Source organism: Xenopus laevis, chromosome 2L (assembly GCF_017654675.1).
Source record: "Xenopus laevis strain J_2021 chromosome 2L, Xenopus_laevis_v10.1, whole genome shotgun sequence".
NCBI classification, from domain to species: Eukaryota; Metazoa; Chordata; class Amphibia; order Anura; family Pipidae; genus Xenopus; species Xenopus laevis.
The window spans coordinates 163428974-163452355 of record NC_054373.1 but is presented as its reverse complement, the minus strand read 5'-3'; the positions used below and the strand labels follow the sequence as shown (position 1 = coordinate 163452355).

General features: G+C 40.6%; 1 protein-coding gene across 2 annotated transcripts; it reads right to left on the bottom strand.

Annotated features, from left to right (window-relative positions):
* Positions 1–264: 264 nt before the first annotated feature.
* On the bottom strand, positions 265–9327 carry hmgb1.L (high mobility group box 1 L homeolog). Of its 2 annotated transcripts, none has more exons than XM_018244835.2 (5): positions 9217–9254; positions 4631–4793; positions 2404–2549; positions 2073–2247; positions 265–908 (listed from the first exon to the last, which is right to left on the bottom strand). In XM_018244835.2, exons 2-5 carry the CDS (start codon positions 4778–4780, stop codon positions 744–746), a joined length of 636 nt encoding a protein of 211 aa, XP_018100324.1. In that variant the 5' UTR covers positions 4781–4793; positions 9217–9254; the 3' UTR covers positions 265–743.
* Positions 9328–23382: the final 14055 nt, after the last annotated feature.

Here is a 23382-nt window from a genome sequence, read left to right as displayed (position 1 = left end):
GATGTCAATATTCAGTAATGGCTAACTGCTGATTGGTTGCTGTGGATAGAGCATAGAAAACTTTGCCTGTGATGCAATAATAACCCCCCTATTTTTATGGTTTCTGCAGGGTAAGTTTGAAATTTTGAAAATATTCCATTATAATCAAGGCCAATTTTAGCTTTAATAAACTATTACAATTGTATAAATCCTCCAATAATTAAAAGCCACTTGCTTTTCCAATTTTTGGATAACCACCAATTGGAGTGCCATATGAAACGATAGTAATCTTAAAAAAAAAATTGTATTAACTTAGAAGCAATCAGAATGTCAACAAAACATTTGCAATGTTTTGCAATTACAAAGTGGTATTCAGTTAACAGAACAACAATTATGATGGCAAGACAACTGAAGAGAAGAAACAAAACAACAACTACATCCCCATACAACCTAATTTGTGCTGTGCACTAACATTTACCTGCTTATACTTCCATGCCAATTTACAACCCCCTTACTGTAAGAGGCAAGGTTAGTGGCAATTAACAAAACCACTAATAAGACAGGGCTAGCTAAAGACACATTTGGTAGTGTGTTAAACAATACAAAATAATTAAAGGGGAAAAAAAAAAACAAAACCAAGAAAAAATAACAGGGCGACTGTACAGTTTAAAAACAAATCTTACACAGCATTATATTTTTTCTTTTAAAGGAGTGAGTTGTGTACAGGGGTTTAAATGCTTTATAGACAAAATTTTCCAAAAGACTTATTCATCATCATCCTCCTCTTCCTCCTCCTCTTCGTCTTCTTCATCTTCATCCTCTTCGTCGTCATCCTCATCATCCTCCTCCTTCTTCTTGGCTTTTTCTGGTTTAGCTGGAGCTTTTTTTGCAGGTTCTGGCTTTCCCTTAGCCCTATATGCTGCAACATCCTGAATAAAACATGCAAAATAAGATTAACGGGAACATATAGGAATATATGGTGTTGCTATTACGTGGTGCTAAAAATTATTATAGCTCCTTATAGATGTTATTTGGTCCCTGTCTGTGTTTCAAATGAGGGGTGGGCGTGTCCTAACGGTCCCTGCCAGAAGCACAGTAAGAGGGGGGACAGCCAATCACAGCCCAGCAGTCACACAAGCACGGACAGGCTTCAGTTCCCTATCAGGTCCTGCTAGCTGCTGATTGGTTCCTGTCCTACAGTGCAGTGAGCTGAGAGCCACCAGCGCCCCTGCACAGCCTGGGAATTCAGGGAGCAGGAAGTGGAAGGGAGGGATTATTAGGGGTTTTGCAGAAATATTCAATAAAACAGCCTGAAACACTACTTTGAGCACAATTCTTCTATATTTAAATTAGTATTTTTTTACACAAAATGTCTCCTTTAATCTCTACAGCATAGTTCTGTTTTTCGGAGAACACTGCAATGGAGGAAGATAGTTTAGTCAGAATTCATTGTAGTTATCCATATTAAAGAGCATCTTCTCACAACACGTTCTCACAAAAACAAACCATGCTGCATGTAGGACTTTGTATAAGCTACGCAATATGTTTGGCGCTATATAAATACATGTTAATAATATAAGGGGACATTTTTCCAGTGGTAAGACACTGCCACCTTCTGCACAGAACTATTTTTATGGAGAGCACTTTTAGGGCTTATACATACAAGCCTGGTCGAGCTCAGATACTTTTTGCAAAATAAGTGCAAGTTCTACTGAACATTACAGCTGGAGGGTGGACCACCAGTAATCATAACTAAAGGCCAGCAACTGCATTAAATGTAGATTAAACACCCCATGCTGCACACATTTTGATTTGAGAAGTGTGCACGACATTGCTTCTTTCATTGTTTAAAGAACAAATGCCTCCCCCTAATCAGCAGAGCAGCCTAGACAAAACATACTTACCCTACGATGTTACTATATAAAGAACTCATGATTCAAAGAACATCCCTTGTCCTACTATAGCAAACAGATAAAGTCGAAAATAATTTAAATGTTTTCTTCTAGTAGACAGCTATGACTGAAAGGCTAAAACACTGCAATGTCTATAAAGTAGTACAGGGATTTTGCAGAATCACTCAAGATTTTTGTTACCTTTTCATATTTCTCCTTCAGCTTGGCAGCTTTCCTTTCGAAAGGAAGCTTGTCATCTGTAGCAGTGTTATTCCACATTTCTCCCAGTTTTTTTGCTATGTCGCCAATAGTCGAACCAGGGTGCTCCCCTTTGATTTTTGGACGGAATTCAGAGCAGAATAAGAAGAACGCTGAACTGCAGAATACAAAAATAATCAAGTCTTATCTGCAGATTGCCAAATAAATTGTATGGTACAAAGCAAAAACAGGTTAGGAATAAAAGAAATCTACTGACAAAGACCCAAGATACAGTATGAAACCAGTTTGCGAATTTTAAAGAAAAGTTCCTTACGGTGGTCTCTTTGGTGCATTAGGGTCCTTAAACTTCTTTTTTGTTTCCCCTTTGGGTGGTATATAAGTTTTCATTTCTCTCTCATAGCGAACTTTGTCAGCTTTTGCCATATCTTCAAACTTTGACTTTTCCTTAGCAGACATAGTCTACAAAATACAGAAATAAATGACTGAATATCAAAACCAAACATATAATTTTGTAGTACAGGTATGGGATCCATTATCCGGAAACCCATTATCCAGAAAGTGCAGAATTACGGAATGGCCGTCTCCCCTAGACTCCATTTTATCCGAATAACCAATTTTTTTAAAAAAATCTCCTTTTTCTCTGTAACAATAAAACAGTATCTTGTACTTGATCCAAACGATTATATAATTACTCTCTATTGGAAGCAAAACCAGCCTATTGGTTTTACTGGATATTTAAAGGATTTTCTAACAGGCTTAAAGGAGAAGGAAACCCCCAGGGCGCTAAACCCCTAAACCCCCGCTAAGTTTTCCGATCTCACTTCGTGACATTCGGCGCATGCGCAGTAGAGCCGTACCGGTACCTGTTCCTACTGCACATGCGCCAGAAAACGCCGATCAGAGCAGGAAGAAGACGCGCGTGGGAGAAGATGGCGACTGCGTACTCCGTGGACAGGACCTGCGCAGAGGGGTGAGTAAAAAGTTAGGGGCATTTGCCCAGGGGGACAGGTAGGCCAGGGGGGAGGAGGGGCAGCACAGGGGAGGGGGGGAGGGGTTTAGCGCCCTGGGGGTTTCCTTCTCCTTTAAGGTATAAAGAGCCAAAGTTATCATATATTACATGTATGTATATATATATATATATATATATATATATATATATATATATATATATATATCATATATTACAACCAGGGCTGCCATCAGTAGTCATTTGGCCTCATGGAGGTTCCACCACTGATCTGATCTAGGCCACCTTACGACATAGCCTCACCCATGATACGGCTATAGGCTGCAAGCACCTTTATTTGAATTAACAGATTGCATCTTCACCATTGGTCATCCAACCCCTGACGGCTACAATCAAATGTGTAGAAAAACGAGATATCCAACACGTTTTGGATTGTTTCTGGATTGAATGCTAACACAATCAACAGGCAATGTGTTTTAATTCGTTCGATTTTTGAATTCTCTCCCCAGCAATATCGGCTAATAGAAATGTATGTAGTGAGTAGGGATGCACCGAATCCCCTTTTTTGGATTCGACCTAACCCCTGAATCCTTTGCGAAAGATTCGGCTGAATACTGAACCGAATCTGAACCCTAATTTGCATATGCAAATCAGTGAGGGGGAGGGAAAAAGAGAACATTTTTTTTACTTACTTGTTTTGTGACGAAAAGTCACATGATTTTAAGGATTTGGTTCGGCCAGACACAAGGATTCGGCCGAATCCTGCTGAAAATGGCCAAATCACGAACCGAATCCTGGATTCGGTGCATCCCTAGGGGTGCAAAAAAAATGGCAATACAAATGAATTACTTATAATTCTCCATCAAAAAAATGCCCAATGGTCAACGCCACATTCAATTCAATTAAATCCCCTAAATCATTTCAAGTAAGTACAGCTATGGGTAATAAAACAAATAAAAAATAAAAGTGCCCTGTGCGTGCCACAACCCTTAGCGAATGGTACTCATCACAAACACATTATGGGCTCAGAACCCTAAGGGGCAGATTCACTAAGGGTCGAATTTCGAAGTTAAAAATACTTCGAAATTCGACCCTCGAATTGAAATCCTTCGACTTCGAATATCTAAGTCGAAGGATTTAGCGCTAATCCTTCGAATCGAACGATTTTAATCCAACGATCGAAGGAAAATCCTTCGATCAAAAAAAGGTAAGCAAACCTATGGGGACCTTCCCCATAGGCTAACATTGACTTCGGTAGGTTTTATCTGCCGAAGTAGGGGGTCGAAGATTTTTTTAAAGGGAAAGTACTTCGACTATCGAATGGTCGAATAGTCGAACGATTTTTACTTCGATTCGTTCGATTTCGTTCGAATTCGAACAAATTTAACCAATTCGATGGTCGAAGTACCCAAAAAATACTTCGAAATTCGAATTTTTTTCATTCGAATCCTTCACTCGAAGTTAGTGAATCTGCCCCTTAGTCTTTTGAGAGAAAAAGTCTAGATCACACACATCAAAATACTATAGATAACCCATGTTCTCTACAAAATAAATTGAATGAAAAACAACTTACCTTCCACCTTTCTGAGCATTTCTTAGAAAACTCTGCAAAATTTACAGAGGCATCAGGGTGCTTTTTCTTGTGCTCTTCTCTGCAAGTTTGCACAAAGTAAGCATATGAGGACATTTTTCCTCTTGGCTTCTTAGGATCACCTTTACCCATCTTGAATTAGTTTCTAGAATGCACAAAAAAGTAAATTAAGCAAAAAAAAATAAAAATAAATGTACAATTTAAATTACTATAATTTTGGTTTTAAAAGGTTACAATGAAAAATAGCAGTAGTGTCTATTTAAGAGCCAGTAAACACCATAAAGTGAAAATATTCCCTTTAAATGTGATGGTGATATCTTTCTCCAGCACCTGCAACAGCCTTAGTTTATATTAAAGCCTAATACTATAGGCAGAAAACCAATAATGACAAATGACCAGTGTTTAAAAAAAGTACTAAAACCATTGCTTTTCTATATGGTGCCAAGAAAGGATTGGATGCCTTTTTAGAAAGCGATCATACAATGTTACTGAAAATGAACTTAGCACAAAGGTGATCCAGGGTCTAGTCCTATGGAAATGAAGATGGAATTTGCTCACCCCCTCGGAGGCAAACTGGATAGGGTTCAGCTGGATCAACTAGCAATTAAGCATCATTTAGGCAAAAAGTCTGAACTTGATGGACACTTTTGTTTTAGTCTCCTCTTCTATGTTGTGAAAATGTGGGATCATGAATACCCTACTGAAACTAATTAGTTGCTTATTTTAAATCATATCAGAGCTACTGAAGGCCACATCTTTCTCTATTAAAACATATTTAAATGTTTGCTTTAAAAAATTTTTTTGTATCAAGGGCCCGATAACACAAACTTCTGTTACTGGTCTTATGCATGCGATTATTTCAAATGTATTTACTTATAGAAATTTATTAGTTTATATCGGCTACGATCAACCCTTTCTCGAACGTAGTCACTACAGGATGCAATACCACAGTAACATCCGTCCCTTACAAATGCACTGAGCGATCTGTGCACACAGTTAAGTGGCTAGAGCATTCAACACACTTTCATTTCATTTAACTATACAATAGCATTCCAGCAGCTGAAAGCAACTTGAGCATTTGCCAGAACTACTTTATTTTTTTTTTTAACTAAACAACCTCGCTTCCTTCAGATTTCCAGTAACTAGGTGACTTGCCTCTGTGCACCGTCAGTACGTGTTTATTGTCTTCTACGAGTGCAGAATATAGCTTCACAAATAAAGACTATTCACACTATGGGTCTGCTTCAGTTTAAAGCATGTCAGCATATCTGTTCAGTCTGTTGTAAGTACCTTTTCCAATTAAGCTAAAGGGTGAAGACACGGAGCTTCTAGTAGCAGCGACTTCTTTTGTGGCTACAAAATGCCAAAAAATACCCTGCCCATAAACAACACGGAGAATTGCCTCTGCCAAAACACTTGCTTCTTAGCAAAGCCAATTATCCCTATTGTCTATTTAGCAGCCGCGTGAAGTATCTGCTACCAATAGCTCTGTGTGTCTTTACCCAAACACATTATAGTGTACTTTCTTCAATGCTTGCAATAGCCGTTCATGCTGATTTACTGGGCAAAATTGCCTGAGCAGCAACCCATTAGCGATGTTTAGCCAGCTGCATGAGGAGCAATTGTTAAAATTTGATGGTTACCATGGGTTCAAATTTGCCCACTATTGGCCAAAGTTCAGGTGTGTGTACATTCCAAGCCTAACCCAACACAGAAAATTTGATAGAAGATGGTGGTCACCAGCCTTGGCATCAACTACCACTGGCTGACGCAAATTTTAAAGACATGGAGAACCAGCCCACGTTGAGAATAAGACACAAGGGGACTACTTTCCCTTCTTATTTAAATACAATCTAATAACTAAAAGCGAACCTATGTAAACAACACAAATTTTAAATTAATGCATTTTTTATTTTAAACGAACAATGTTAGCCTATCATTCCTAGAATTTTGTGCTCCGTTGCTGTTGAGTACTTTTAGCCCACTGTACTTTGTAGAACTCCTTCGTTTCAGACACAGCGGTGGTAGCTCTACACAAACAGCTTGTTTCAGATTCTGCCAGAGAACCTCAATTGGGTTAAAGTCATGACTTTGGAGAAACCAAATCAAAAGTTCAATGTCGCTTCTCCCCCCTATTCAGATGTAGACTTGCTTTTGTGTCGTGCAACAGTGTCTTGTGGTGTCACTGAATTGCGCTTCAGCTCACAGGCAGATCAAAGGATGTTCTACTTAAGAATCATCAGGTACAGTGCGGAATTTTTCATTAATATAGGATGCTAGATAAACGATGAGAGTCTAAGGGATGTGGCATACACAGACTGCCTTAAACCCTCTGAGAGAACTACTACACTCAAAAAGACCCAATGACAGTCACTTTCTAGTCAATATATATATATATATATATATATATATATATATATATTATATTTATTAATGACTATTTGAAAGCTGTTGCTAAAATGACCTACACTGAAAGGAAGGTGAGCACATTAGCATGGAATTTTGTGATGGTCAATGATATCAATCATAGGAAATCCTGCCCACTTTTCCAAATATGGAAAAACAGGCAGGCAGTTTTGACCCGGACAGGTGGCAACCCTAGTTGAGTAACTGACAGCAGCCCTTCCAAAATATGCCTGTAGTTAGTCCCCCCTTTTGCAGATAAAAGAAGGGTACCTACTAGGTTAATTCTGGGAGGAACACATCTTGTTTCATACTCGTGGTGGCCTTGGGTTGGTATAGAAGCCCATTAACATATGATGTAGTATTTCTTGCATAATTCTTTAGTTTTTAGTCCATGAAGCTTCTCATTTATCCAGGTCATGATATACAATATCTAGTAGAATGATGCCAAAACATTTCATCACTCATCTGAGCTGAAGAAGTGGTGAAACGTTTCCAGAAAAACTCTAAACGTCCAGTTGCCTTTGACTTAATTCTACTAGTTACAGTTTTATTTCTAACTTACAAAAATCCTTATAATTGACAAAAGGCGGTATAGGATTATAAGTGTAAGTACTCTTGTAGGTGTTCAAGATTGTCTACAGTTCCTCCAGATTTGATGACTTCTTCTAACCTGTAACCAATGTAGGTTTGAAAATTCCAGAGGTTTTTTTTTTTTCTTGTGGATCAATCGTTTCGGGTGCTGTATTACGTTCGATATAAGTAATTTTAAATCCCCTGAAAGGACAGGGGGAAGTGTGAGCCATGTTCCAAGCGAAGTGGTTAAAGTGTTACTCATCCCTTTACTAGCTCATGAGGCGCCGCTGTGTGGGAAACACCACGAGAGGGGAGAGAACGTAAAGTTGTGCCACAACAATTCATCAGGAGGACAAGCCACCATTTATGGTCTATAGTGGATTGGGGTTTCAGAACAAAACCCCTTGTAGAAGGAGAAAAAGGAGCAGCTAGACGGGCACTTTGGCAACTAATGGCGCTGCTCCGGGAAGGAGCGGGGAGGGAGGGTGAAAAAGAAGGTCAACAATGACAATTTTCTACTTCCATCTTGTGACAGGAGCTTCCTGATGAAAGAAAGTCCCCTTGAAATCGGCGGCTCACGTCGGCTGTAAGTGGACGAGGGAAGCCTCCAGGCGTGTGTCAGGCTCTCAGCTGGCCCTTCTCTATAGTCAGCAGCCGCCTCTGCTCATGGGCAGCCTCGGCACAGACATTACAGCACTGCAGACTGAGGGAAGCGACGCGGGAACGCGCGCTCGCCCACGTGCCTCCACACGGAATGGCGGCGGCTAATGCGCGCGTCCCCGCAGCCCTCTCCCTCTATTGTATGAGAAAGCGACAGGGGCGCGCCTGGATTCACGCGCCTCCTCCTCTCTCCTACTATCCACCATGTTAGGGAGACAGAGAAGCTCGCAACCGCCATCTCACACACACACTCGTATGCGGCGGGCAGAGGCAGGGAATAGCGCCGATATTAGCGCTGTTAGGCGTCACAGAAGGCAGATGTTAGCGTTAGAGAGTCGCACAGCAGTTATACATTATCATCTAGTATGAGCCCTGCTCCCCCCAATGGCTCTTCTTTCTACCACTGCCTCCCACAGTCAGCCATGTTAGTGCATATGAGCAGCTCCTGAGGTAAATGATGTTCCCTCCGCCAACACGCCCTGCTCCCCCGAGCGGCTCAGTGACACACGGACTCGTTGGCTGCAGCACGGGGCTCATCACCCACAGACTCGCTTTCCCTCAGTGTCGCCGCCGAGCCCAATTGCTGCTGCTGTTCCGCTCACTGGCCGGCAACACACTGACACGCCGGCTCAATCATCACAGCGGCTCTATGATCACTCCGCCGGAGACAATGAATTAAAAGTTTAAAAACGACTCGGAAATAAAAATATATTTTTCAAAAAACACTTGTCCGACTGGTTGTTCACGAATTCCCCCCGCGGACAGCGCTACGGACGTGCGCAAACCTTCTGGAGGTCTATTCTGAGACTGTCACCCGAGCTGCGCCCCTTCCCTGTTCTAATCCCCCCTCAGCGGCTCTTTTTTTTCTTGTCTCCCTTTGCACGCTCTAAAAGCGTCTTTCGCAGATTCTCCGCGCCTGTCATACTCACCAGTACACTCACAGACATGGACAAGTCGCTCAGCGCCGTTTAGCTGTACTCACCCAATGCTGTGTCTATGGAGTCCCAATGTACTGCAATGGCTGTGAGAGCGAGATCGATACGCAGCCTCTTCACTCTCTCCCAATCTGTAACATTACTCTGAGACCAGGCCGGCTTCCATTGGCTACCGCCAACTCTTCCCTTCTCCTCATTGGCCGGCTCGCCTCCATTGTCCTGACCAGCGGCCGACGGTGATTGGACGAATTTGGCAGCACGTCATCGGGGATGGAAACAGCGCGCAAATACAAACAACGAGGCGAGCTGCAAAGAGCAGAGTGAATGTAGCTTAGAAGCAGAGTTGTAGTGTTTGCAGTGCCAGACGGCTATAGCCCGGCATAGGGAATGGAAGAGCGGGGACCGGCCGGCGTTATAAGCACTTTCTATGCACTCACATTGGCCGTACCACCTCCTGACGCTCCCGTGAGCCTACCTACCACATCTATATTCTACCTGCTGTTTCGGTGTCGCTGGAATGCGGTGTTTGCTACGTCCTATCCCAGGTGTCGGCCACGCGCTTCCCGGCTGGATAATACGGTAGGACGCGTGGAATTCATCGTATAACGGCTTCACCGGTTCCTAAATCCGCCCGGGCTGCTGTGGGACCCGCTGGCATTGGGATAGACCGTCACTGCGACTGAAACAACGTTACATCGCTACTAAATGAGCTGAAGCGACTGTCCGTGCTGTGTGTGTGTTGTAAGTCCCGCTGGTGCCGCCAATGATTTATTCCCTACAGAACCCGATTGTGACTGATCTGTAAGTGCCACTGTCTGAGGCCTGGGGCCCTCCTGCTGCTGCTGAGCAGTTATGGGGAACCTGCAGTGCATTAGTGGCCAGTGAAGCTCTCCGGGGAACTAGAGACGTGCTTGAGGGGATCAGGCTGGATTTCCACTCCCTTACTCCTCTCTAAGGGGCCCATTTAGGAAGAATAGAGGGGAAAAAAAGGAATAGAGGAAAAAAAACTTAGAATTTCGAATGTTTTTTTTGGCTACTTCGATTCGAACTAAAAATCGTTCTACCATTCGATAGTCGAAGTACTGTCTCTTTAAGAAAAAACTTCGACCCCCTAGTTCGCCACCTAAAACCCACTGAAGTCAATGTTAGCCTATGGGGAAGGTCCCCATAGGCTTTGCTATCTTTTTTTGGTAGAAAAAAAATTGTTTGATCGATGGATTAAAATCCTTCAAATCTAACGAACGTATAGCGCTAAATCCTTGGACTTCGAAGTCGAAGGATTTAACTTCGACCGATTAACCCTCGATATTCGACCTTAAGTAAATTTGCCCCTAGGTGTCCAAGCCACGCGGTGCGACTGATTGCGACTCATTCAGACCTTCTCGCACCCGTGACTGTTCTGACAGATCTGCACGGAGGACATTCACATTTCCAAGGGTTCTAAGGTTCTTTGTAGCTAGTAGCAAACCGTTGTAAAGGGGAACTATCCCGAAAATGTAATATACGCTTCAGCATACTGAAATAAGAAACTTTGTAAATATAATCAATTAAATATTCTGTAGGTTTTCTGAAATAACGTAAGGCATAGAACACGGTAAATCTTTTCTACTTGATTTCTACTAGTTGATGGAAGATTGCCTTTATTTGAGTGCCTGCTACAGACTTTCTCGAGGTTTTGTGAAATAATCAAGTTTATATTCACTATTCCTCTCTCAGCATCTGTTTCTCTTCATTCTGTCTTCATGCAGCAGTTGGGTGTCAGATGAATGATCCAATATATCTTATAGGGGGGCTTCCTTTCCTAGCAGATGTATTAGAGCTCACTCAAATAACTGATTCCAGTACAAACAAAATCTAACAAAATAACTGCCTTTTGCACAAATTCTGCATGTAGAGAGACCTGATATCTGGTGATTTTAATAGAGTGAGCTCTAATACATTTTCTAGGCAAAAGGAGCCCCCCTATAAGATATATTGGATCATTCATTTGACACCCAACTCCTGAATGAAGACAGAATGAAGAGAAACAGATGCTGATAGAGGAATAGTGAATATAAACTTGATTATTTCATTAACGGTACAGAATATTTAAATTACTGTATTTACTAAGTTAACATTTTCGTTCCCCTTTAAGTACCCACTTCTCATATCTGACTCTTGAAACAAGGCAGCAGAAACCTGTTCTCCAGCTCTAGTCATCAGCTGGCTTTAGCAACATTGTTTCAGGAGTCAGAGCCACTAGTACATAGAATATAAAACATCAGATACTGCTGATAAATTACATTTAGGCATAACTTAAACTAGTTATATCTGTATATCTATATCTATCTATAGTTAGATAGATGTAGATAGATTTTTATATATATATATATATATATATATATATATATATATAGAGAGAGATTAATTGGAAAAAAATAATAGTTGTTTGCTGGAGGTCCCCATTTAATAAGCAGTCCTTGCGTGTAGTAACAGCACTTTGTAGTAATAGATACCTTATTAAATAGCCTTCGCTGTAAGTGTATTTCTACAGCCCATGACTGTGATAGGTAATAAATATTTTCATATTTTACTTGTACAGGTGCTATCCAGAGTGCACAGGACCCGTTTTTTTTTTTCCCCAAGGATCTTTCTGTAATTTGGATCTTTATACCTTAAAGGAGAAACCCATACTACCCTACATATACCCCCCTTAATTTTTTCTTTCTTATCGTTTTTTCTTAATTATTTGACTTCTGACTCTTTCCAGCTTTCAAATGGGGGTCACTGACCCCATCTAAAAAATAAATGCAAAAAATATGAATATGCATATCAGGGTTGGAATTCTGTTTGGCATGTGGCTTAATTCAAGTATTATGCATGGGGTGCATCCCTAGAAAACTGAGCTTCCCACAATAGAAATACACTTGAAAAATTAGGGAAGGGAGGTATGTATATACTGACACACACATGGCGTGTGTAGTTTGTGATGTCTCTTAATGGAGATTGTCTGCAGGAGTAAATATTACTTAAAGGAACAGTAACATCAAAAAATGAAAGTGCTTTAAAGTACTAAAAATATAATGCAGTGTTGCCCTGCAATGTTAAAACCGGTGTGTTTGCTTCAGAAACACTAGTATTGTTTATATAAATAAGCTGCTGTGTAGCAATGGGGGCAGCCATTCAAAGGAGAAAAGGCTCAGGTTACACAGCAGATAAGCTCTGTAGAACATAATGGTGTTATCTGTTATCCACTATTTAACCTGTGCAATATAAACTTTTTTTAATTTCTGCCATTGCTACACAGCAGCTTGTTTATATAAACTATAATAGTGTTATCTTGATAAAGATGGCGGGTCTTCTCTAGCGATTTTTACTCTTTTTTTTTTTTTTCTGATCACATCTACTTCTGATGATGTCACTTCTGCTTTACGACAGCACTTCCTGAGTCTTGATGGTCAGCAGGTCTGGGTTGCGGATAAGGTACTTGCGGGTTGGGAGGGGTAGCGGGTTCCAAAAAATGGCCCCAGCTCAGGACTCTAACACAGTGGTTCCAGGAGCAGGCAAGGTAAGGGGCTGATTCTCAGACTACATTTTTTAGCAGGCCTGTGTGGCCCATTGTACCGTGATATTTCACAAAGCTCATTTACTTAAGGTATCATTAATAATGTGCCTTGAATATTACTTAATGTGTACTATATTGCATATATGTTTCTCAAAATAAAGGTTTCAAACAATGTACTGGATAATTGAATTAATTGACCACCTTATTTTTGGCAACATATTGTAGAACCAGACTACAGTCTTTACATGAAGAAAGAAGGGCTGATGGTTTTTTACTGTACAACCAACCTCTTTTGTTTGTGTATATTTTAATCTAGCTTTTATATTTTTAACTAAATGCTGTAGTTATTTTTGTTTTTAATAACGCTCAAGTTATATTATGGAATTTGTGTAGTTTATTCATTCCAAGTTCTTTGTGATGGTGAGACTAACCCATTTGCAACCTCATTATAAGAGTCTTCCACAGCAGTGTTTCTTCACCCATATGTTCACTATAACTGCTAGCATACTGAAAAACCCGTTCTCTACAGACCAATGGCACCCTTAATGCAAGAGGACCCTTCAACAGCCTTCATGTCTCCTCTGTGTAGACAAAGCTTCTTATTCAATGTTTATGAGACTGTTGCTGGGGATATTCAATGTATGTATATTAGTCACTGTCCATGTAAACATCAATGTGTCTGTCCTTTTGATGCTTGATTATAGTACAGGTAGGGCATCTGTTTTCCAGAAAGTTATGAATGGAAGACCATCTCCCATAGACTCCACTTTTAAAAACATGAATAATTTATTTAAAATGATTTCCTTTTTCTCTGTAATAAAACAGTAACTTGTACTTTATCCAAACTAAGATAAAATGTATCCTTATTTGAGGCAAAACCAGCCTTTTTAAAGCAGACTTTTAGGTATAGTGATCCGAAAGATCCCTTATCTGGAAAACCCAGGGTCCCGAGCCCTCTGTATAACAGGTCCCATACCTGATCCCATACCCCAGGGGCCCAAATTACCCCTGCAAGGCTGCAACCAGGCATTGATTTTAATAAAAGAATGAAACATGAATAGGAGAGGCCTGAATAGAAAGTCGAGAAATAAAAAGTAGCTATAATAAGAGCCTTCTTAGATGGGGTCAGTGACCCCCATTTAAAAGCTGAAAAGCGTCATTGAAGGCAAATAATTTAAAAAAAACACAGAGAAATAAATAATGAAGACCAACTGAAAAGTTGCATAGAATGAGCCATTCTATAACATAGTAAAAGTTAAATTAAAGGTGAACCATCCCTGTACAGGATTATGCAGCCATCTGTACATAATGCATTTTATTTGGCAGACAGGGAGTTTAGTTGCCCAGCGACAAATCTCCCCAAATGCCTTCCCGCTTGCAAGAATCTGAAAGCGATTCGTATGCCATCCCGCCAGCGACTCGTATTCTTGCCGACGGGAAGGCATTTTGGGGAGATTAGTTGCCCGAAGTAGAGAAGATTTGTCGCTGGGCACCAGCAATTCACATTATTGCCTATGGGAAAGCTTTTTCAGGAGATTAGTTGCCCGCTGAAGCAGAGTTTTATCACTACCAATGAATCTCCTGGTATGCCATTGCCCTAAAGGACAACTACACTTTACAAATGGATAGGAAAAGCTACAAATTACCTATTTTATTTACTGGACTTAATGCACCAAACTAAAGCTTCAGCATCTTTATAACTGTGGCAATAAATTTGGCCTCAGTCATTCCCTGAACCCATCGCAGGCTCCTAAACTAAGGGGCAAACAGTAAATTTGATTAAAAAAAATTTTTGGTGTCATAATTCACACATTCTAATTTTAATCCCCCCAATTCGAATGTAAATTTGAATGTTTAATTTATCACACCTCGACCATGGAAATAGTTCTAATTCGAATATTTGCCACCTAAAAACTGCCGAGTTCATTTACAAGTCAACGGCAGAGGTCCGTTGAACCATTTGAATATGTTAATTGCCTTCCTAACATTCGAGTTTTTTCAGAGGAAAACGTGATTCGTATGATCCAGATTCGATTAGAATACGATTCAGATTTTCGGGTCGGGACTATTCGATTGAATATTAGACATTCAAATTTTTTCTTAAATAACCTCCCAGTCGAATTGTGAGTATATTAGAATTTATTACAGTAAAAAAAAAAATTAACATAAATTCGAAATTCGGCCTTTGATAAATGGGCCTCTAATTCTTTCCTGTCTTTCTCAATGCTGCAAATAAATGAAACATAAGCAGAACCTGGAAAGTAGAAAACAGTTGGTGCTCTGGGCTCCAGAAAGGACAAATGGCCCACTAAGATCAGGTCCCACTGGGAAAAGTCTGGGTCCCCAGCAGGCCAGTCTGATACGGTCTCTTGGGATAAGGTTGAAGAGACTTCAGACACAGGAGTAAGTATTTTCTGTATCAGCTCCAAGAAATCCATGACCTGAAAGCCATACAGCCCTGCTCTGACCCTGCTTATGTGGCTTCTGTTCCAATACCATAGGAGAAGATGATGCATCAGTTACTCATTAAATATATCCCCCTCTTGTCAATCAAAAGCCCAGAATCATAGAGTGACTGCTGACCTATACACAATCTGAAGTAGAATACATAAAATATAAAACTTTAGTTCAGTGAACTGTAGACATTACTTTTACTCTTCTCTGAAGCTGGATAATCTCTCCTCACACAAATATTTATAGAGCACTTCTGTTCCTCCTTCTTGTTCTGCCCCATCCAAGGTGGTTAGTAGCAGGCCCGGACTGGCAATCTGTGGGTTCTGGCAAATGCCAGAGGGGCTGCTATAAGTTGCCATATAAAGTCAGTATTTAGTGGGCTGATGGGGGCTGTTTGGGCCTCTTTTAGGACTGATTGGGCCTCTGTGTACCTGAAATGCCAGGGCCTATTTTAATTCTCAGTCTGGACCTGGTTAGTAGTGATAATCCAGTATAGTTGCTGAACTGCTCCAATCGATCAGATCTTTAGTTTCTTTTTTTAACTAGTTGTAGAGTGGATTTAGCTTCCCTGTTTTTCTAATAAACCGTAGAGTTTGGCAACAGACAAAACATCCCTAAATATACAAGTGATTTAAACTGTAGCTTTAAAGGAATTGTTCAGTGTACAAATAAAAACGGTGTAAATAGATAGGCTGTGCAAAAATGTTTCTAATATAGTTAGTTAGCCAAAAATGTAATGTAAAAAGGCTGGAGTGACTGGATGTCTAACATAATAGCCAGAACACTACTTCCTGCTTTGCAGCTCTCTTGGTTTCCACTGATTGGTTACCAGGCAGTAAACAATCAGTGACTTGAGGGGGGCACACGGGACATAACTGTTTGATATTGAGTCTGAGCTGAATGCTGAGGATCAATTGCAAACTCACTGAACAGTTATGTCCTATGTGGCCCCCTTCAAGTTGCTGACTAACTCAGAGTTAGAGAGCTGAAAAGCAGGAAGTAGTGTTCTGGTTATTATTAGGGATGCACCGAATCCACTATTTTGGATTTGGCCGAACCCCCGAATCCTTTGCAAAAGATTCGGCCGAATACCGAATCCAATCTGAATCTTAATTTGCACATGCTCCCACAGGGCAGGCTTTGTGTCGGCGTTGAGCCCTGAAAGTATACAAAGTGGCGGAAGATGGTGCCCTGGATGCTGCTCTGAATTTTAGGGTCAAATTTTTTTTAAGGGGTTGTTTTTTGACTAATGCACAGTGCGGGGAGAGGGAAGGGGGCGATGGCAGGCAGTTAAGGGGGGCTTATGGTACCAGCAGGGGTAGTTCTCCTTTAAATGTTACACTTGTAACTGGAGAAGTGTTTTGGATAGGTAGATTTTTAAAAAAGTGAGACACTACATTTCCAAATGTGCAACAGACTCATTGACATGGAATTCTCTCCTCCATGTCCTGAATTTTTTTTTCCTATAAAAGCTGATGATTAAATAATGATTACTCAAGGCTAATCTGACGGCATGCAACCCTGCTTTGCACAGCACCATCTTTTGTATAACAGCCCTCTGCTCAGATTCTCAGCGTTACATAGGGACATGGATTAAATGAGTACACAGTAAATCTTTCAGCTGGAAATATCCCTGTTCTTTTAGTTCCAAGAAACAATTACAATAATGGAGTTTCTCCTTGTGTTCCTTGTCTCTGTCAGTTTCAGCCATAAGCCACACCTTAGTGTGAAGTATTTGGAACAAGAAATGGCTTGTGCCACCCAGCACTCGGTCCTACGTAATTGTCTCTGCGGTCTCTCTCTATGTGCGCTGTCACTGCTTCTTAAAGGGACAGGAAAAAGTTTCTTTTCTACAAGCATATACCATTCACTACCATATATGCCTGTGTTTATACCTAGTACTACAGATGTATAATAAACCCCACCTTTTTTGAAGCATTTCAAGTTTATATCACATTTGTGAGTGTATTTTTAAAAAAGATATTTTAAAGTAATAAAGGTTTTTTACACTAGTCTGTGCTCCATATGTTTTCCACTACAGCAGGAAGCTACATCTGGATTATTTGATGTGTGCAAAATAAAGTTTAAACATTTGTAAGTACCCACCAGAGAAACTACACGTTTTAATTGTTATATAAAAGTGATTTAAATTGGTGTGTCATATAGTTTGACTTTTTAGAGAACTGCACGCTAGTGGGCTCTTGGAATTGGGTCAGTTAGGCCACTCAATCATATAATATACTACACTATATTGTTTTTTGCTATATACTCATCTCCTTGAGCTGGTTAGCTCTGACTCTCACCCATCAAAAAAATCTGTTGTCTCGAAGGAGAAAGAGTTTTTATGAGTCGGAAACCAACGAGAGACTCCAGGGACTTTGGATAATTTATTTTAAGGAACACGTTTAGAAGTATGTCTCACATTTCATTAAAGGAGAACTCAACCCCCCCACTAATAAAAACCCCTACCCAGTACCCTAAATAGTCCCTGCTCTCCCCCCGCATAGGTGATAACATCTATAAGTGCCCCTAATCCTACTCTGCCTATAAGGGCAGAGTAAGCGCAGCAGAGCTCGTGGGTGCTATCTTCCAGCTCTTTGGATATCTCTGGGAAGTGAGCTTTGTATTGGCGCATGTGCAGTTGGAGCTGTCTTGTGTATGCGCCAAAAGTGACGGAAATTGCCGAATGGAAGGAAGAGGACCCAAAGAATTCCGAAGAAGATGGTGCCCATGAGTCCCGCTGAGCTTACTCTGCAAGGTTTTTCCGGGTGTCCCGTCCGCCCAGTTCGAACCTGAATACATATATATATATACCAGTTTGGTAAGATTCTTTAATATGCTACTTAACTTGATATAAACTTTACTTTGCTGTTATCTTACATATAGACATACGGTAATTATGGCATTTTCTTCTTCATTATATTTCACTGGAATCAAACATGGGGATAAAGGACAGAATTGTCCTCCAACTGCAGGAACAAATAACATGGAGCCAGATTGATATAGATCAGCTGGGATTCTAATTGGATGATTTTTTGTATTTTAAAGTAGTCGCTGGCTGTGGAGATTTGGGGGAAAATGTTGGAAACGTTTTTTTTGTGCAATATTACTTTAGAATACAACCCTGGTGTTGCTGGACTACAGCTCCAGTCATGCCTCAATCTTCATTATATGTTATATTATTCTTGGTTTTGTAGTCCAGCAAGAACTCCATAACATTCGGTTGAGCAGTGCTGAAGAGTTTACTACCCCTTTAAAATGCAAAAAGTCCTCCAATGCAAATCTCAGCTGATCTGTATCAATCTGGCTCCATGTTCTTTGTTCCTGCAGTTGGAGTTGGAAGCTTTAGCACAATTTCCCAGCACTGAACAAGTCTGTCCTATGAAAAAGAAAATGCCATAATTATGTTTATATGTAACAGCAAGATGCCTAACATGGTGCTTGGATTCAACATTCTTATATGTCATTTATTTTGCATTTATAATGAAGTTTTTGATCAGTAGAATTCTCATTGGTGAATATTTTTGCATCTATAATTAAGTTTTTTGGCAATTTCTATAGAAAACTAGAGGGTGCTGTGGGACAACATTACAACTGGGTTTATATTCCTTTTAAGGCTAGTGACACACTAAGATTCTGGGAGATTCAGTCGCCCGGTGACAAATCGCCTCTTCTTCGGCTGACTAATCTCCCCAAAAAGCCTTCCCGCCGGTTAGAATCTAAATCGCAGGCGGGATGGCACTCGGAGCGCTGTCACTTCGGAAAACGAAGCACTCCGAATGCCATCCCGCTGTGGGGATTAGTCGCCTGAAGAAGAGGAGATTTGTCATCGGGCTACTAAATCTTCCTGAATCTTAGTATGTGTCACTAGCCTAAAGCTTCCAACTCCAACTGCAAGAACAAAGAACATGGAACCATATTGATACAGAGCAGCTGGAATTCTCATTAGAGGATTTTTTGCATTTTAAAGCAGTTGCTGTGGAGATTTGGGGGAAAGTCTTAGGGTACAACTATACAGGTGTTTTTATGTCCTATACCTTCCGTTCCGAGGCATAGGCGTCACGTTGGATGTGCCGAATCTAAAGTTAGTAATAGGAATGTCGGACTTTGCCGCAGCATGCATTCAGCACAACTGTCGGATGCGAACACTGCATGTTGTGTCGTCATCCGACAGTCGTGTGGTGTCAGATGCACGATGCGACAATGTCCGACATTCCTATTGCTTACCTTAGATTTGGCACATCGACGTGATGCCTACGCTTCGAATGGAAGATATCGGATGTCAAAAGGCCAGTGTAGTTCTACCCTTATTCTGCAATATTGCTTTAAAGCCAGGGCCAGATACCAGATGATGGTGGATTTTAGCTTGCGGTTCAGGCATGCTGGGAGCTGTAGTCCAGCAACATCAGGGTTGTATTTTTAGGATTAGGAGAATCCACTGCCCCGTTGCTCTTCTGCTCCTGGTCTGCCTGCAGCGGGAAGCATTGTTTCTGCTCAGCAAACGGTGGATTTTAGCACAGAAAAGCAACATTTTCGATTTCATGCCAAAATCCGCCCGCAGTTGAAAGGCAAGGGGAGCAGCAGGGCAGCGGATTCTCCTAAACCTAAAGCTGCCCATAGACGTGCAGATAATTTCTTATGTCCAACAAACAATCGGACGTTGCAATCTCCCAACCTATGACTAACCATTCAGATTAAATAAAGTAGTAAAAATAACAAATCAGACGATGTTCTGGTCATTAAAATCACAGACAGCAAATTAGTTCCGACAAATAGTAGTGACAGCCCATCTTTGATATCGTCAGATACGCAAAACATGCAGAGATATTATTGCGAGCCGATATAAATCTTTTAGCCTGTCCAGTCAACCGATCGCCATGGTACAAAAAATGTCAGGACTCTCCACACACAATGCCAAAATTGGACCAATCTGCCACATCTTTGAGTCTATGGCCAGTTTAAGAATATAATCCTGATGTTTTTGGACTACAGCTCCCAGCATACCTCAACCTTTATTATGTTACATTATTATTGGATTTGTAGTCTAGCAACAACTGAGTTAAGTTCAGTTGAGTTGGGCAGTGTAGCAGGGTTTATTACCCTTTTAAGGGGGGAAAGTCATTCATTTGTCGACCTCACCAGGCGAATGGATCTTATAGTGTATGGCCACCTTTAGACATACATTAACCTAGCAAAAGAACTATTTTGGTTGGGGAGAGAAAAGCGAAAGAGCCCACCTCAAATACATGACATGCACTAAGAGTCTACCTAAAACAGAATATATTTACATGACTCATGCTACACACATAGCACTACCTAAAAAACAAAAAAAGAGGCTTTAAAGTCCCTCTCCCTGCTCCCCCCGCATACTTCAATAGCCCTGAAAATGCCCCTAAAATATTTCTCACCTAACAGTGCAGAGTAAGCGCAGCAGAGCTTGTGAGCTCCATCTTCTGGATCACCAGGTGAGAAATATTTTACGGGACATTTTCAGGGCTATTGAAGTATACTATCTTGCTTAGTAGGTAGTGACTTTTCTTAAAGGAATAGTAACTCCAAAAAATTTATGTGTCCAAAAGTATTAAAAATATAATGTACTGTTGTCTGCACTGGTACAACTGGTGTGTTTGCTTCAGAGACTCTACTATAGTTTATATAAACAAGCAGCTGTGAAACCATGGCATACCTCCCAACTGTCCCTTTTTCAGAGGGACAGTCCCTCTTTTGACAGCTCAACCGGCAGTCCCTCATTTGTACTGGAAAGTCCCTATTTTCTCTGCACTGAACAGCCAGAAAAAGAAACAAAGTTTCTAACTTAATTGGCTTTTAGCAGAGAGCACAGAACAGCTAACAGGTGCAAATAAGATACTTTGTAACAATTTTGAGACACAAAAAAACTGTTTAGATAAGGAGAAATATTTTCAAACTTTCATAACCTGCCAAATTTTGTAAAATGAACATGGTAATTAGGGGGTGTGGCCACAGAAAGGGGCGTGCTCAAATTTTTTCGCTGTTCTACGTGTGAAAAAAAATTTTGTCCCTCTTTTTACTTCCAAAATGTTGGGAGGTATGCCATGGGGGCAGCCATTCAAAGCTAAAAAAAAAAAGGAGAAACGGCTACACGGAGGCTTGTTTAAGAAAACACATCAGTTTTGCCAGTACAGAGCACCAGTACATGATATTGTCTTTCCATTAAAATGTTTTTGGTGTTACTGTTCTTTTAATTGGGGTTGAGTTCTCCTTTAAGCTTAGGCAGAGATATGCAAATTGCTTCTTATGTCCTTGTGGCTGACTTTGCATCCAGAGCAGTTGGATTAATAGCACAGATACAGCCTAACAGTTCAGAGCCATATAGCCAAACTTGTGGACAGCCTGTTTTGATTTGTAGCATGAGGCATGCAATGACTCCTTATGTCCCTGTGGCTGACTATGACTTTCTGTTTCAAGAAAAACTCTCAGTACATGTTCTGTATATGAGCTCTTCTCTCCCTAACCAACATGGTTATTTGCTTCATTGGGTTGCAAGTATGAGCCTCTCAGAAAACATTTCCCAGTACCTTGCACTGATACAAATGAAAAAGATTTTAAAAAAAAAAGAAATTATCTGCAAGTTAGGAAATATAGTTTTGAATTGTTGTTATTGTTCAACACAATTTATATAACTGCATTCTGCATTGGAGAAAGTAGACGTTATACAGAACGTATGTATAATCTATGCATTCAAGACTGTTTGTTTATAAACCAAATATCCTGAGTCAATATGTTATTAGTAAATAAATATAGAATAATAAAGGAACATATGGCATTGAAAGTATTCCTGAGCTTCAGTATTCGTTCTGTCATGATAGCAAAAAATCCCAGTAGGGAAAATGCCAAAATAAACTGATGGACATTATAGTTCTTTTTCAACAAACAAATCTTGGGACAAGCCCTCAATACAGTTTAATGCTCCCTATAGTCGAAAAATATTGAGTGTATTGAATATTGAATAGTCTATTAAAGGGGTTGTTTGCCTAAAGTTTAACTGTTAGTAGAACATAGAGTCTCCACGGCCGGCAGCAACCCTAGCATCCATGGCATGCACCTTGCGTGCTTCTGCACATGCAAACAAACGCTTGAGAATAGGGATGACGTAGCTGCCAGCTACTAGCTGTCCTTGTTGCCTTCAAGCCAGGAGCTCAAAAATAAGAACCTGCTTTAAGGCCACTGAGAGCAACAGCCAAGGGGTTGGAGAGCAACATGTTGCTCACGAGCCACTGGTTGGGGATCACTGCAGTACTGTGCTATATTGCCGCACATTTTGGAAATAGAAAGAGGGACAAAAAGATTTTGACCTAATTACCATGTCCATTTTACAAAAATTGGCAGGGTATTAACGTTTGAACATACTGTATATCTGTGGTTGTTATGTGTTATTATAGTTTTGCTAATGAAGATGAATTGCCCTTTAAGCTGTGGGTCTAAGTTCTCCCAAGAGACCTGCTTATCTGAAATAGTTACAAAAGTAACTAAGTATCTATTCTGGGATGTCAAAATCTGTCAAAAGACAATTAAGCTAGAAACTTTGTATCTTTTTCTGGCTGTTCAGTGTAGGAGATCAAAGAGAAAGTCGGGACATTCAGGGTCGGACTGAAACATTGGGGGCTCACTGGATTCCATACCTCTGGGCCCTCCCGTGGCACACGTGTCACGCAATTTGTTTTTTTTATGTGTCCAGTCAAACGGGGAGCGTATCTGGGCTGGGGCCCACCAGGTTTTTGACTGTGGGTTGAGCTGTCAAAATTGGGACTGTCCTGCGAAAAATGGGACAGTTGGGACCAGTCATGGCCAACATTAACGCACTAGTATTTTAGATTGTAAGCTCTATTGAGAAGAACCCTCTTTGCATCATGTATCAGTTGTAATTTGTATATATGCTCTTACTAGGGTGGCCACCTTTTCTAGAAAGAAAATACAGGCCTTTCTGTATATTAATTTATCTTTTTTACCTATTAATAACATTGAGATCAACCATCATTTTTACTGGCCAAGCTGGTAAAATACTGGTCAGGTGGCAACCCTAGCTCTTACACCCATCTATCTTTAACATGGGTGGAATTTGTTGCTGCTGCTTTATAAATAGGTGATAACAATAAAAATAGCATATCTGGTATCAGGCCCGG